Source organism: Neltuma alba, unplaced genomic scaffold (genome assembly GCF_004799145.2).
Source record: "Neltuma alba isolate B1F8T4 unplaced genomic scaffold, ASM479914v2 tig00012410_pilon, whole genome shotgun sequence".
NCBI classification, from domain to species: Eukaryota; Viridiplantae; Streptophyta; class Magnoliopsida; order Fabales; family Fabaceae; genus Neltuma; species Neltuma alba.
The window spans coordinates 312961-326801 of record NW_021636902.1 but is presented as its reverse complement, the minus strand read 5'-3'; the positions used below and the strand labels follow the sequence as shown (position 1 = coordinate 326801).

The 13841-nt window shown below is 32.8% G+C and overlaps 1 protein-coding gene across 1 annotated transcript; it reads right to left on the bottom strand.

Annotated features, from left to right (window-relative positions):
• Positions 1–4880: 4880 nt before the first annotated feature.
• On the bottom strand, positions 4881–13495 carry LOC114726911 (receptor kinase-like protein Xa21). Its single transcript, XM_028913630.1, has 6 exons — positions 13462–13495; positions 10696–12447; positions 10192–10513; positions 6005–6051; positions 5402–5529; positions 4881–5024 (listed from the first exon to the last, which is right to left on the bottom strand). Exons 1-6 carry the CDS (start codon positions 13493–13495, stop codon positions 4881–4883), a joined length of 2427 nt encoding a protein of 808 aa, XP_028769463.1.
• Between the last annotated feature and the right edge of the window lie 346 nt (positions 13496–13841).

The following is a 13841-nucleotide window of genomic DNA, read 5'->3' as shown; positions in this document are numbered from 1 at the left end:
ACTAAAAAGTCCCACTTTCGGCAATGACAATAAAAGTCATCGCTAAAAGTTATACTTTCAGCGGCAACTTTTTCTACAGCCACCGAAAGTCGTCCCTGAAAGTGATTTTTTTTGTAGTGAAAAGACAAGGATAAGGATCTAAATATTTAAATCATGATAGGATAAGGTTTAGGATACAAGGAAAAAAGGATTAGTCTTGAGTGAGGACACAAAAAAAAAAATCCCGCTCATGACTTATATGTGACTTGAGCTATGACATGATAACCTAGGAAATGAAGGCTGGACATTTAACCCTTAAACTATTCAAAACTCAGTCCTTAGACGAAATAGAGATTTTGGAATTTGGTGAAAACTGCCACCTCCCTAGTAGCCACCATAGCCGACCAGAGTGAATAACTATCAAGCTTTGAGATATATAAAATGACTATAGCAACCAAGTGAACAACAACAATTGACTAGTAAATAACCATACAATCTAAGCTGGTGACCGCTATTTACACAAACACTATTATAATCATGAATGACTATAACAATATAATGAAAAATAACAATTAATTAGCAAAAAAACCCATATGACCATACTCATCTAAGCGAGTGGCTGCCATTGTCAAATCTTTTGTGCTGCCACTGCTTAAGCCTCAAGGTGAGAGGAATTTTCCCTTCGAATGTCCCGTTATTTTTACACCACCATTATTTTTCCACCACCATAACAACCAATGAGATTTTGTTTCAGTCACTCTTGAAGATCCATCCTAAAAAAGTGACTATGCCCATTGAACAATTTTTTGTCGCAATCACGGGGATTCATCATATTGTTTGTCACTTTCCATGCGCCAGGTGCATCAAACATCTATGGGGCATCCTAGTTAACATCGTTGTGGTAATCATCTTCAACGATAGCATTATACACTAATTTCAAATTGAAGTTTCTCACTGCAGTCCCATTTTCATTTGAGCCATTTATAGGTTGCCCAATTTTTACGTTCCCAAAGTTGACTTGATCCTTGTCCCCATTAAGACTTTGCCCAAATTACTTTCACCCACAATGTATCTCCTTTACAAGGTTTTATTCTAACTGAGCTTTATCAAGAACACTTGGTTTTGATCCTTAGGCCAAGGTTTTAGATATGTTTACCTTCATGCCTGAGCACTTGCAAAATGTGGTCATGGTCACACATTCATTTATAACATTAACTTTGTGCATAGAAGCCACTACAAATAGAGTAATATTATCAACAAAAGGCCTAAAGCACATTTTTGGCATTGGCATACATGTTTATTTCTAGTTTATTTTGTGTTTTTAATTAGGAATTTTATATTATTTTAGATATATGAATTTTCAAATAGGCATTTCAAGAATATTTTGTGTTTTTGATCCATTGATACTCTACCCAAATTACTTTCAACCACAATGTCTTATGCGGATCTGGAAACAAATTCTTATAGGATTTTAGGATTTTAGCAAATAATATTTTATGTAGTTTGAGTGTTTACTTAGTATTTCCTCATTTTGAACTTTCTTGTGCATTTTTATGTCTTTTACGCAAGCTTTTATGTCTTTCACATAGGTTTCCAAAAGGCCCCCTTGTGACCTTCTAGAAGGGGCAAACATGGTGCTTTATGGGATAATACATACCTTAAGAATGAAGTGCTAACCATTATGCTAAAAGTTTAACTTTACAGCATAGCTTTGGAGTGTGGATCTTATTATGCAAGAGTCTTGTCACCTTATTGTAAAGCTTTTCTTGATGTAAACAAATTCTAAGGCTTAGCTCATATTATGCATTTTTATGTTTTTTAAAAGGCCCCTTGTGACCCAGTCTTGTCAACTCATTGTGAAGCTTTTCTTGATCTAAACAAATTCTAAGGCTTAGCTCATATTATGCATTTTTATGTTTGTTAAAAGGCCCCTTGGGACCTACTAGAAGGGTCGAACCTGATGCTTTATGGGATAATAGACCTTAAGAAGGTAATGCTAACCATTACGCTAAAAGTTTAAGTTTGTAGCAGAGGTTTGGGTTGTAGATCTTAATACACACCTTACAAGGCAAAACTCACCACCTGAGAAATTATAAATATTATGCCAAAAGAAATTATAAATATCATGCCAAAAGCCAAAGTCATAATAGTTAAGGAAATTAGGGTGTTATGTTAATAGTGAGGACTTCTAGTTGTAAAAGCCTTATCAAATTATTGTAAACTTTAGGGTTTCAGGATGGGTTAGCTTTTCAATTACAAGAATCTTGTCAGCTTGTCAACTTATTGTAAATTTTAAGGTTTCAGCTGATAATATTTTATGTGTTTTCAGTCTTTACTTATTTCATATTTTCTTAGAGTTAGTTATTTTTCAAGGTACGGAATAAGAATAATGTATCATTGATAGAATACTTTTAAATTGCAAGATTTAGATTAACAAGTCTTCTAGGCTTCAAGAGAATGAACTCATTGTGAAGCTTTGTTTAGCTAAGGTAAAAAACAAATTCTAGCTTAGTTGATCAAATTCTGCATTTTCTAGGGCATTCTAAGAATACTTCTAGGTTTCAAGAGAATAAACTCATTGTGAAGCCTATTTTGAGCTAAGATAAAAACAAATTCTAGCTTAGTTACTAATCAATCATATTATGCATTTCCTAGGGCATCCTACGGCATTTTTATGTCTTTTACACAGGTTTCTAAAAAGTCCTCTTGTTTGACTTCTTAAAAGGGGTGAACATGATATGCAATTTGTAATCTTAAGAATGAAACACTAACCACCATGTCAAAATCTTAAACTGATAGCAGAGGCGCACTATAACGGATTAGTGTGGTTAAACCTTGATTTAAGTTTAAAGGTTCATAGTGTTGGTTAAGATTAATTGAGGCTTAGCAACACTAAAGATGATGATTGACGGTAATATTTCTAGATGTTTTATAGTAGTATTAGGATTTGAGAATTTTAAATGGTTAAAAAAAAATTATGTCTTTTACACAGGTTTCTAAAAGATCTTCTTATTTGACTTCTTAAAAGGGGCATACATAATATGCAATTTGTAATCTTATGAATGAAACACTAAACACCATGTCAAAAGTTTAAACTAATAGTAGCCTTGATTTTATGTTCAAAGGTTAGTAGTGTTTATTGACCGTCATATTTCTAGACATTTTCTGTTTTGAAAAATACACACATCATTCTTTTTAAAGAATCCTAATTTACAAATTCTAGAAATGTATGAAATTAAATTAATTATGAATATTTGAAGTTAGGCCCCCTTACTACCTACAAACCTTTTGGAGTAGTCTTTAGTAAATTATCCTTTTTAAGAGTCAAATTATTCCTCACTTCTTGTATGTGCTAAATATCATGTGATGGCTTCCATTACCTGTGAAGTTCAATGGCTTTTGTATCTTCTTAAACTTCAATATATCTCATCTTGATCTAGCTCTCCTTTATTGTGACAATTAGTTTGCAATGCAAATTGTAACAAACCCTACTTTCCATGAAACAACCAAAACATACAGAGTTGGATTGTCATTTGGTTTGAGAAAAAGCTTCAAGCAAAGATCATACATTTGCTTCCTGTCAGATCCTCTAATCAACTTGCAGTTGTGTTCACTAAGCCATTACATCCTTTAAGATTTTATGAACTCATATCCAAGCTGGGCATGAAAAATATTCATGCTCTAGCTTGTGGGGGGTTGTCAAGGATAAAATAACATTCTTATCATTTAAGTTAGATCTGTTATGTATTTCTGTTAGACATTAGTTATAGTCAGTTATGTACACAGTGTATAAATATTACTCTCATATGAATGAAATATAATGCAAGTAATCATTTTCCCCAGATTATTTTTGTATCAGATTGAAAGATACTAAGATTATAAACTGAATTTTTTTAATTTTAATACATTAGAGATGATAGCAAAATCATCTGATCAATAAAGCTCACTTTGATAGACATTAAATAAACAAGAAAAAAAGAACATGTATTTTTTTTTGGCCAACAAGTAACATAGAATTTTAAAACATCAAGGTTGCCCGCAAATACGGGGAGTTTTGCATATTAATGACAAAAGTAATGACAAAAAAAGATTCAATGTTAAAAATTAAAATAGATTGAATTTCAATTTCAAATTGTTGGGGATTGATTCAAAATTTATAGAAGTATTATATATTTTAGCAAATAAATTTTTTTTTTTTTTACAATCCACCAACCTTCTGTGAAGCTGCTCTTTGGCCCCTCACACATCAAGGGCATTGAATTGCTTCATTTATTCTAACCATTTTAAAACTTTTTAAGTCAAATACCTGAATTAAGGAAAAAAAAAATCCACAAAAAAATAATAATAATGACAAAGTTGTCTGCTGTTATCTCTTCAAGGGAATCATAGCAACTAAAAACCAAACTCAACCACAAAAAATGCTATGAATAATATCATACCCCAGCAGCACAAGGTTTGAAGATATACTCCTCCGGTCCTTAATATAAGACCCATTTAACTAATTTGATTAGATTAAGGAAGTTAGGTAAATTAGTTAATTATAAGAAAAGTGACACATTTTCCCTAAAACACCACAATCATCTTTTTTAATACCCCTCTCCCTCTTCTACTTGGTTATAGTTGAGAGAATATCCATAGGGGTAATTTAGAGAAAATTGATAAATATGAAAAGTGGGTCTTATATTTAGGACCAAAACCAACTCAAGAATTGGGTCGTATATTAAGAACCGGAGGAGTAAATGCATATCATTTATTAAAAACCATTTCCTACAAATGGGACAAAATTTGCTCCTGTTATTCTTTTTAGAGCCTTACAAATAAAGCCAATGTTATATTAAGGGATAAAAGAGAACCTTTTGTAAAACAAAGTAGCAACTTAAAACAACTTCCTCCTGGCCAGCTCAACAACCATGCTCAGCCAACTCATAAACCAACCAGGGATTAATAGCCTGACGGCCTCCCAGTTCCATTGGAATCTGAATTAGCATGAAGTGGCGATTGAACCTCCCCAGAGTGAGAAGACCTTCTAGAACTGCTTGCAGAACCTGTTGATGAAGTCGGCATTCAACTAATATTAGGTTGACCAGTTGGTTTACACAAACTGTAACCCCTTTTAACTGTTTCAGCTCTCAGAGGTAGTCTATTCAACTGCTACTAAGAGGAAATACAGCTATCAGGAGCCAACCATATTTCATTACTCCAAATTTTGTTCTCCTAAAAGTTAGTGGACTTAAAAATAATAACAGAGACAGAATGGAAACATAATTAAGAGTACCCAATCAAGCAAATGAACACGATGTATCATGATTATCACAAGAACATCAGAAAAACAATCTCAATTAGAGGAGAACCTAACTTGGCATATAACAGAATGGAAATCCAATTAGATGGCATTGCTAGTTAAAATAAGACTACTAACTACCCATACTAAAAGCCTGTTGATAAATTTGGAGCATTTCTCGACAATGCCTTCTTGCAACATCTCTTCAAACAGGTTCTCTCTCAATGGCAAAATGCAGAACACAGTCAACAGGACAACTTCAGATAATCCTTGAAGGATTATATGAAGACAAAACTTCAGATGATCCTTGAAGACTTACATGAATTTAGAGGGCTAAGGTCACAGTAAATCACCTATAAAGCTTTTAAATAAAAACGTTGTGTAGGTTTCGTTTTGTATTGTTTACCTACGTATGGTTCAGTATTGTCAGAATTGAATAGCTTTGAAAATTCAGGAACACAAACACTTAATAGTTCCAACAGATTGGACATAAGGAATATAGTTAATATTTAAAAGGTTTAAAGAAGAAAAAGCATACACAAACACATTACATCATGGATGAAAATATTGGTTGAAGTCATCTATTCTAAGTACACAAAAAATGCCGCTTGGTAGCCATTAGAATGAGACAAAAGAAGTACCTAATAGATTTCAAATGTATTTATTATACACCCACCATTTTCCATAATTCATAGGTAAGATGATATCCATCATATCCATCACATATTTTTACCAGCCACTTACTCTGATCCTTACCATCCCTATGGTATGAATGCAACTGACCAACCAATCTATATTATCATCACAGTATCAAAGTTTATAAACATGAAATTTGCAAAGTTTAGTAGAAGGACATGAAATACCAAGAAGTGCATAGTTGTTTGGGTACGAAGTCCTCAAATTCCTTCTAACAATGTCGTAACATGATCTCAAAAGAAACTTCATGGGTGTAATCTCAATAGCTTCTGCCTCTGAACTGCTCTCAGATGACCTCAAGATAGGAGGGGGCTACATGGACCCAAGCACATTAGGCAAATTTATGTGCAAGCAACATTTGATTCAATTAACAAATTAGTAGATATACCTCTCTTAAATGGATCATAGAAAAGGACTGTGCCTAAAATATGACCTGTCTTGCTTACATCTTGGGGTCAAATTCAAAATTAAAACCAAGGATTGTACTATAGGCACAACCTTGGGTCGTTTCACTTGTTGGAGCCTTAACTATTGATCCTAAGTTAACTAAATGCCATGAAAATGCAAATTGACTAGGGAAGAGTTGGGGGATTTCATTAAAACTATTAATTGAGTAAAATGCAATGTAAATATATGTTTGGATTTTTGGGAAATTAGGATGGAATGGATGGGAAACAAGTGTTGAAACAGTTGATAAAACCTCTTGAAAATGGACCTTTGGCAATCATAGTTCAAAATGATTTTGGGAGTAAAAATCACCAAGTTTTCTAAAGAAAAAACCTTAAAGAACCCTTTAAGTCTAGGATCTTAATCAATGGCCACCCATCTTATAAGATCCTATTAAGCTCACTTAGTGTGTGTATTAAGATTAATTAATGCACTTGGTTTAATGTAAGCCTAGATTAACTCAACAATCAAACAACACCATGCGAGAAAGAGAGTATCAAAAGAGTCGTATTGAAGCTCAAATTCAACATTAACTAATCCAATACACAAGATAATCATCCAGAATTGATTACAACCATAATCAAAACAGTTCAACCCCAATTTACAAATCCTAAGACCTAGAAATTCATAAATAAACAACTAGAACTATGGATGAAGCTAACTCCCCTTTGAAGCTCTTAGAACTCATGCCAATCAACCATTTTCAAGAGTTGAAGAACCCCTAGCCCTCCATAGCTCCAAGCATTGCTCCAACCAACAACAACAGTCGAATCTCCATGGAAGAAGAGGTTATGGATGGATTAAAGGGAAAGATGATAGAATGTAATGAAGAATTGATGGAAGGAGGAGATGAGAGGATGATTCGACCAAAGAAAGGTGAGGAGAGACTGAATGAGGCTTCCTTAGGTTGAAACTCAGCTTATACTAGCTACTAGAGGTGGTTTTGGGTCGGGTTGAAGCTTAGGGATCCGAATCAAAATCCTGAAATCGCGACTTCCGCAATTCTGACAAATCCGCCAAAGTAGATGGTACTTTTCAGCCAAAACGCAAAGCTTCATTTACTCAAGGCCTCTGGTGTAATTTCTTGAATTCTGGGGCCCTTTTCTGTGATTAATTCGATCTTTTACTACCTTTAATGTTGGGACTAAAGTGTAATTTTCAAATTTACCCAAATTTCTCCCAAAGTACCTACAAGGAAAATCATACATAATGTAGCATTAATTATCCTGGAAATCAATTAATAATAATTAATCTCCAGTTATGACAATTTTGCCCCTATTATGCACTAATTCAAGGTAAGGCACTTTAATATAAATTAAGCACAATAAACACTAAAAGAGCTACTAACTATGATAAAAACCCTTAAAGTGATATGAAAAGACAATGAAGAATTGGGTTCAATCAGTGCCATCACGTGAACTGTTTCACTATGTCCTCTACTAGCTGTACTATCTATTGCAGATTCACGGTTATCACCACCAAAAATGGATGATATAACCCAACTTGATTTACCAAAGGTTCTTGGAAAAGAAAAGGGAGCATCAGAAATTTATATAATGCCAATACTTACTGGTGAATCCAACGAACATGCTAGGTATTTAATAATCAAAAAATAATATGAATGAAGAAATATCACCAATCCACAAAAGACTCAAACTTTGAAATGGTAAAAAAGGATTACTAGAGGATGCAGCCCTTTCAACATCCAATGCAGGACGAACAACCTGTCAATAATTAGTTTCATACTAAGCAAGTAATAACTACGAGATGTTAATTAAGTGAAAGTGAAAATTACAGCCTAACCTATGATTTGATGCAAAACAAACTGACCACCTGTGGTTCATAATGCATCATTCAATTTGTTATCACTGAGCTGCCTCAGTAGTTCTCATCTATTTTTTAACAAAAATAATTATGCAAGTATTAAAACAGTAAGTTCTCACCCTTCCTTTCTGTCTTCCTTTCCAAAAAAGAGGAAATTAAGAGCAAAAGCACATAGAAAGAAAGCATCTCCGGCTAAAAGAGTGGAAGGTAGATCAGAAAAAATGAACCATTTTATTGCTAGAAGTTTGTTCTCTCATGGCTTAAAACATTTCATGGTGTTTGGAGACTGTTATTGAAGTTAAGCCTGTAGTTTTTGTTTCCACTCTTAATCCAAAGGAATGGGCTCCAATGATTATAAGATCGTTCAGGGTGTAAGTAAAACATACCTTCACCAATGAAATAGGTAATCATCTTAGACAATTTTTAATAGGACTAGAAAAGGGTAGGTGGCAATTAAACAAATCATAAAGAGTTAATGAAAGAAATGAGAGATTAAATTTTTGTTCTCTTTTTTATCCACAGGGGTGATTATTTTTAACCAATTCACAAAGTGTAAAATGTAGTTTATGCTTTGGTAAATATCTTGAATCCTTAAAGCTAAAGGAATAAACTATTTGTGGATGGAAAATATATACTCTAATTGAATACTTCTAAGATATTTAAACACATTATCCTATTAGAAATTAAAAAACATTAAAAGACTTGATATAACTTTGCAACTTTTTATGGTCCTGTTTGTCTTCATGTATATTAGATTGGAATGTGATAAATCTTCTTTTTCAAATTAGATAGGTCCATAAAATTGTATATTATAAATATTTGGTGATTGAGTTTCATCCATCATGGTTGTATGAATTAGTCTTGACCTCACATAATTCTTCTATTTGAAATGAGATAGCTGCAAAAAAGATTAGATATTCCATGCTAAAAAAATCTTTAAAAAAATCAAAGCTGGTAAGAAATTTGACAATATAACTAAAATTTATTTTTAATAGTATAATGATGTGGCAAATTATGAGCTCTCATATTAACCTCAACAGCTACCATTTGGATGATAAGAGAAAGTATAAGAGAGAGAATAAGAAAATTATTAAAAACAACTATGAAAATGGGAGAATGTGTGATGAAGAGATGAATGAATGATACTTTAAAAAAAATGAGAAAATAAATATATTGAGTATTAAACTAATTAATAGGGGGAAGACAAAAAATTAGCCAATAAAGTTTGAGACATTATGCGAACGTTTTTTATAAATGGGGACAAGTGGTGGTTGTTTAAGGGACGGAGGGAAATACATGATTTCCTCCGACAAAAACAAAATGGGGGAAGTGATTTCCTATTTTTCGTGAAACACTGAACAATTTTCAGTTGTAAGGACATGATTGGTTGATTTTAGGTCATTGAGGTGTTCAGTTTTCAGTTGTATTGTTTGGGGAGGCCAAAAAAATTGTATGCTTGTGATTTTTTGTTTTCTTTTCATGAAACAAAACACAAATAGTTGGGTCTTGTGGTACTAAACACCTTCTTCAAAACCTTTTTAAATGTAAAATTGTGAGTTTGAACCTTTTATGAGGGATATAAGAATTTCACAAGGAAAAGAATCACGCATTAATGTTAGATGTACAAAACAAATTTAACAAGAGAGAACAACATAATTGGTATATAGGTGTTGCCAAAAACAATAATCCTTTTTCTTCAAAAGAAGAAAAAAGGATTAAATGCAATTCAAATAGCTAAATACAATTGTAATGAACAAAATATAAGAAAAAGGAAAATGACTCAAAACATAAAAATGTAAAGACTTCATATATTAATATAACAAGCACGTAAATCATTGCTTTTTTAACATACCACATGTTTCATAGACAAAATAGAGCAAAGGACAAAGGAAACAGTAACTAAATCCTTCATACAAAGATTATTAAACTAGCAGTGCATCTCTAACATTTTATGTAAATATGACCTTATCTTTTTCAAAGAGACCACAACATCAGTCATCATAATTCGTGCTTCTGGTGATTCAGTGCAACAACTTAATGCTAACTCAAAAATTGATGATATATGTGGTAATATATTGTTGATATTTGGATTCCCTTCATGCAGCAAATTGACATCAAGAATATCGATGATTGAATGTGGTATTGATTTGCTAACCCAATCTTTCAAATCAAGACCTTCAACAAACATTTTATCAGTTGGCTTCTTCCTTGTAAACATCTCCATTAGCATGATACCATAGCCATACACATCTGCTTTGAAAGAAACTACTCCTTTTGAGCCATACTCTATATGTCAAAAGAGAATATAAGGTTTGCTGTTAAACTTTTCTTTTATATAGCTAATAAAAATCTTTGCATATAGGAATGGAAAATATGTTTCCATATCAATGATTGAATAATATAAAATTTTGCATAGAATAACAAAAAAACAACATAATTGAACTAAAATATTATTATTAAACTATTACCTGGTGCCATATAGCCAACTGTAGCCAATGTTTTTGTATGAGTTTCCAACTGTCCTTCATCTAATAGTTTAGCTATACCAAAATCACTAAGATGAGCCACCATATCTTCATCCAACAAAATATTGCTTGGTTTTATGTCACAATGAACAATCGGAGTAGAAGTACCATGATGAAGATACTCTAATGCAGCAGCCACATCAACCATTATATTCAATCTCTGCAAGATATCTAAACAATAGTTATGATAGTACAACCATCTATCAAGACTTCCATTTGACATGAATTCCATGATTAGAGACTTGAAATCATCATTTGAGCAACTACTAATGATCTTAATGAGATTACGATGGCGAAAATTACGCATAGCAACACATTCAATATCAAAACTTCTCAATGCTTCTTCCATGTCTATGTTAAACACTTTGACAGCAACTATCTTTTCATTTGGAAGAATTGCTTTGTACACTGATCCAAAACTTCCAAAGCCAAGAAGATTCCTCTCATCAAATCCATTTGTTCCCTGTAAAAGCTCATAATAAGATATCCTAGTTGGTGCATCCAAATTTGTTAAATCCCTATTGGTTGCATAGTTAGCGTCGTCTCTATTATGCTTTAGAAAGACAATGCCTGTAACAAGCAAAATGACAACCATGATAGGCACTAAGCATTTTATCGCCAACATCACTTTATTTGTTATGGGCTTGTTTCCTTTCCTACATGGTTGGACGTGTAGGTGGGATTTCCCGCAAAGACCTTTATTCATCATAAAAGATTGAGCAGTGAGATTTTGAAAAGGACCACCATTTGGAATTTCTCCATCCAATAAATTGTAGGAAAGATTAATAGATTTAAGATAGTGCAGTGACTCTAAGGACTTTGGAATCACACCAGACAAATAATTATGAGAAAGATCTATTGACTCAATACTGACCATGTCACTTAGTGATTCAAGTATAGGCCCTTGTAATTTGTTGTGAGCCAAAGATAAGTTTTGCAAAGTCTGCAACCCACCCATTGTTGTAGGGATGCTTCCTGAAATTTGGTTTCTTGACAAATCCAATAGTATAATTGCTCTCAAGTTTGATACCTCTGCTGAAATTATTCCACTCAATGCATTGGAGGATATATCTAAAACCAATAAATCTTTGAGACTCCAAAGAGAAGAGGGTATATGAGAAACAAATTTGTTAGAGCTAAAATTCAACTTTTGCAAAGAAGTATTCCCAAGACATCCCGAAATTGCTCCCAAAAACATGTTGTTGGCAAGATTCAACTCACTTAGACTTTTGAGTTGGCAAAAGTTATTTATAATGGAACCTTGTAATTTGTTGTTGCTCAGGCTTAAACGTTGAAGGCTCCGTAATTTATCAAATGTATATGGAATCAAACCAGTCAATTCATTCCCATCCAAAGCTAAGTCAATCAAGCTTGTTAAATTTCCAATTACATTGGGTATAGCTTTGGTAAGTTTATTCAATGACAAGTGTAACACAATGAGCTTAGAAGCATTTGATATGCTGTTTGGAATTTGTCCAGTTAGTTCATTCCCATCCAACCCTAACTTCTCCAAATTGGGAAGGCCATTTCCTAAATGTGATGGGAGAACGCCAGAGAGGGAGTTGCTGCCAAGGTTTAAAAATGTTAATGTTGAAATGTTGAATATGTTGGAAGGAATAGGTCCTTTGAAGTAATTACTGGATAAGTCTAATTTACCAAGTTTATCAAGACCACCTATCCCTCTGGGTACAAAACCTGGACAAAAAAATTGATGGATGAATAACATTCTCACAAAAAAAGCTACTAGGGAAAAATGGAGATATAATAGTTGATATGTTTTATATACAATATGTATGGAATAAAAGAATACATCATTTTATATATACAATATAAACCAATACATATTCTAATAAGATCCGCAATGGTGTACAAAAGACTACTGTTTTCTGCAAACTTAATTTGATGTATTTAATATCATAATATGACCATGTCCTGATTTAGTTAATTTATTAGAAATTTTTTTAATGATTTGAAATTTAAGTATTGAGGTCGGAGGAGTTCTTTTCATATATGCGTATTGAATGATTTTTGTTCGAAAATGATATAACAGCCCCCCTAACAAATATATACTACGCTATCTATGATGGCAAAAAAGAAATACTACTATATACTATGCTATCCGTGTCTTAAATTTTAATGTTACACAAAAAAACATTTAGTATAAATAATATTTCCCCCGCTAATTGATTAAAAGTAGTTAAAAAACTAAGTCTCCGAATATTAAAGTTTTATGCTGATCATTATTTGTTTTCATATTAGCACATTTAATTGAACATGATAAACAAACTTTCAAAATAAATAAATAAGTAATAGATATAAAAGGATACTAGTCAATGAGTTTCTACCAAAATATATGTGTCAAATATGTACATTAACTCATTAATTTTTCAATTTTAATTTATAAAATTAAAATCTCTAAGCGTGTGTGTAAAAAAAATAAAACACGTGGGCACATTAAATGCGATATGGAGCTTTTTCATTGATCAAAGTACCCAAAAAAAAAAGTTCGCATCCTACTAATTCCAAACACTAAATTATTAGAAAGGGAAAAAGTCGCTATCAAAACAAAAAAAAAAAAAAGAAAGGGAAAAACTGAATTTCTTATAACCATCAAATTGAATCATATAAAAAAAAGGTTCTCTCTCCTTGTGAGAGTTAGTTATGATGGTTATCATCGCGTTCGTAACTTCTTGTTCTGTCATTGATTACAGCTATGAAGGAGGTTCTTTAGAGTGTCATCCATCCCCCACTGTAGCGTAGGTGAAAAGAGTGGCTTCTCAGTATTTCTCTGTTAGAGAGAAGTGTGGTGAGGAACAAATGATCGGAGGAATGAGGTCGATTGAGGTTGGAGAAAGCTCGAGAGAAACAAAGTTGAAAGAGAATAAGATGACTCCTGAGGTTGATTTGGTGTGTAGGAAGAAAGAAGAGAGAAGGTTTGGGGGTGGTGCTCTAATTGGAAGAATGATTACAGAGAAGAATATGAATGTTGTTGTGGTAATCTAGATGATCAGAAAGGAGTGGAATCTAGAAAAGAAAGGGGATCTGGAAATTGTAGAGATGGATTAGAAAACTTTTGTGTTTGAATTTAG

Coding starts and splice junctions, on each gene's coding strand:
- LOC114726911 (XM_028913630.1), bottom strand. CDS start 13,495: ATGGATGACACTCTAAAGAACCTCCTTCATAGCT. Junction 12,448..13,461: donor AAAGAACCTCCTTCATAGCT/GTAATCAATGAC, acceptor TTTTTTGTCCAG/GTTTTGTACCCAGAGGGATA. Junction 10,514..10,695: donor AGTTGGCTATATGGCACCAG/GTAATAGTTTAA, acceptor TTTGACATATAG/AGTATGGCTCAAAAGGAGTA.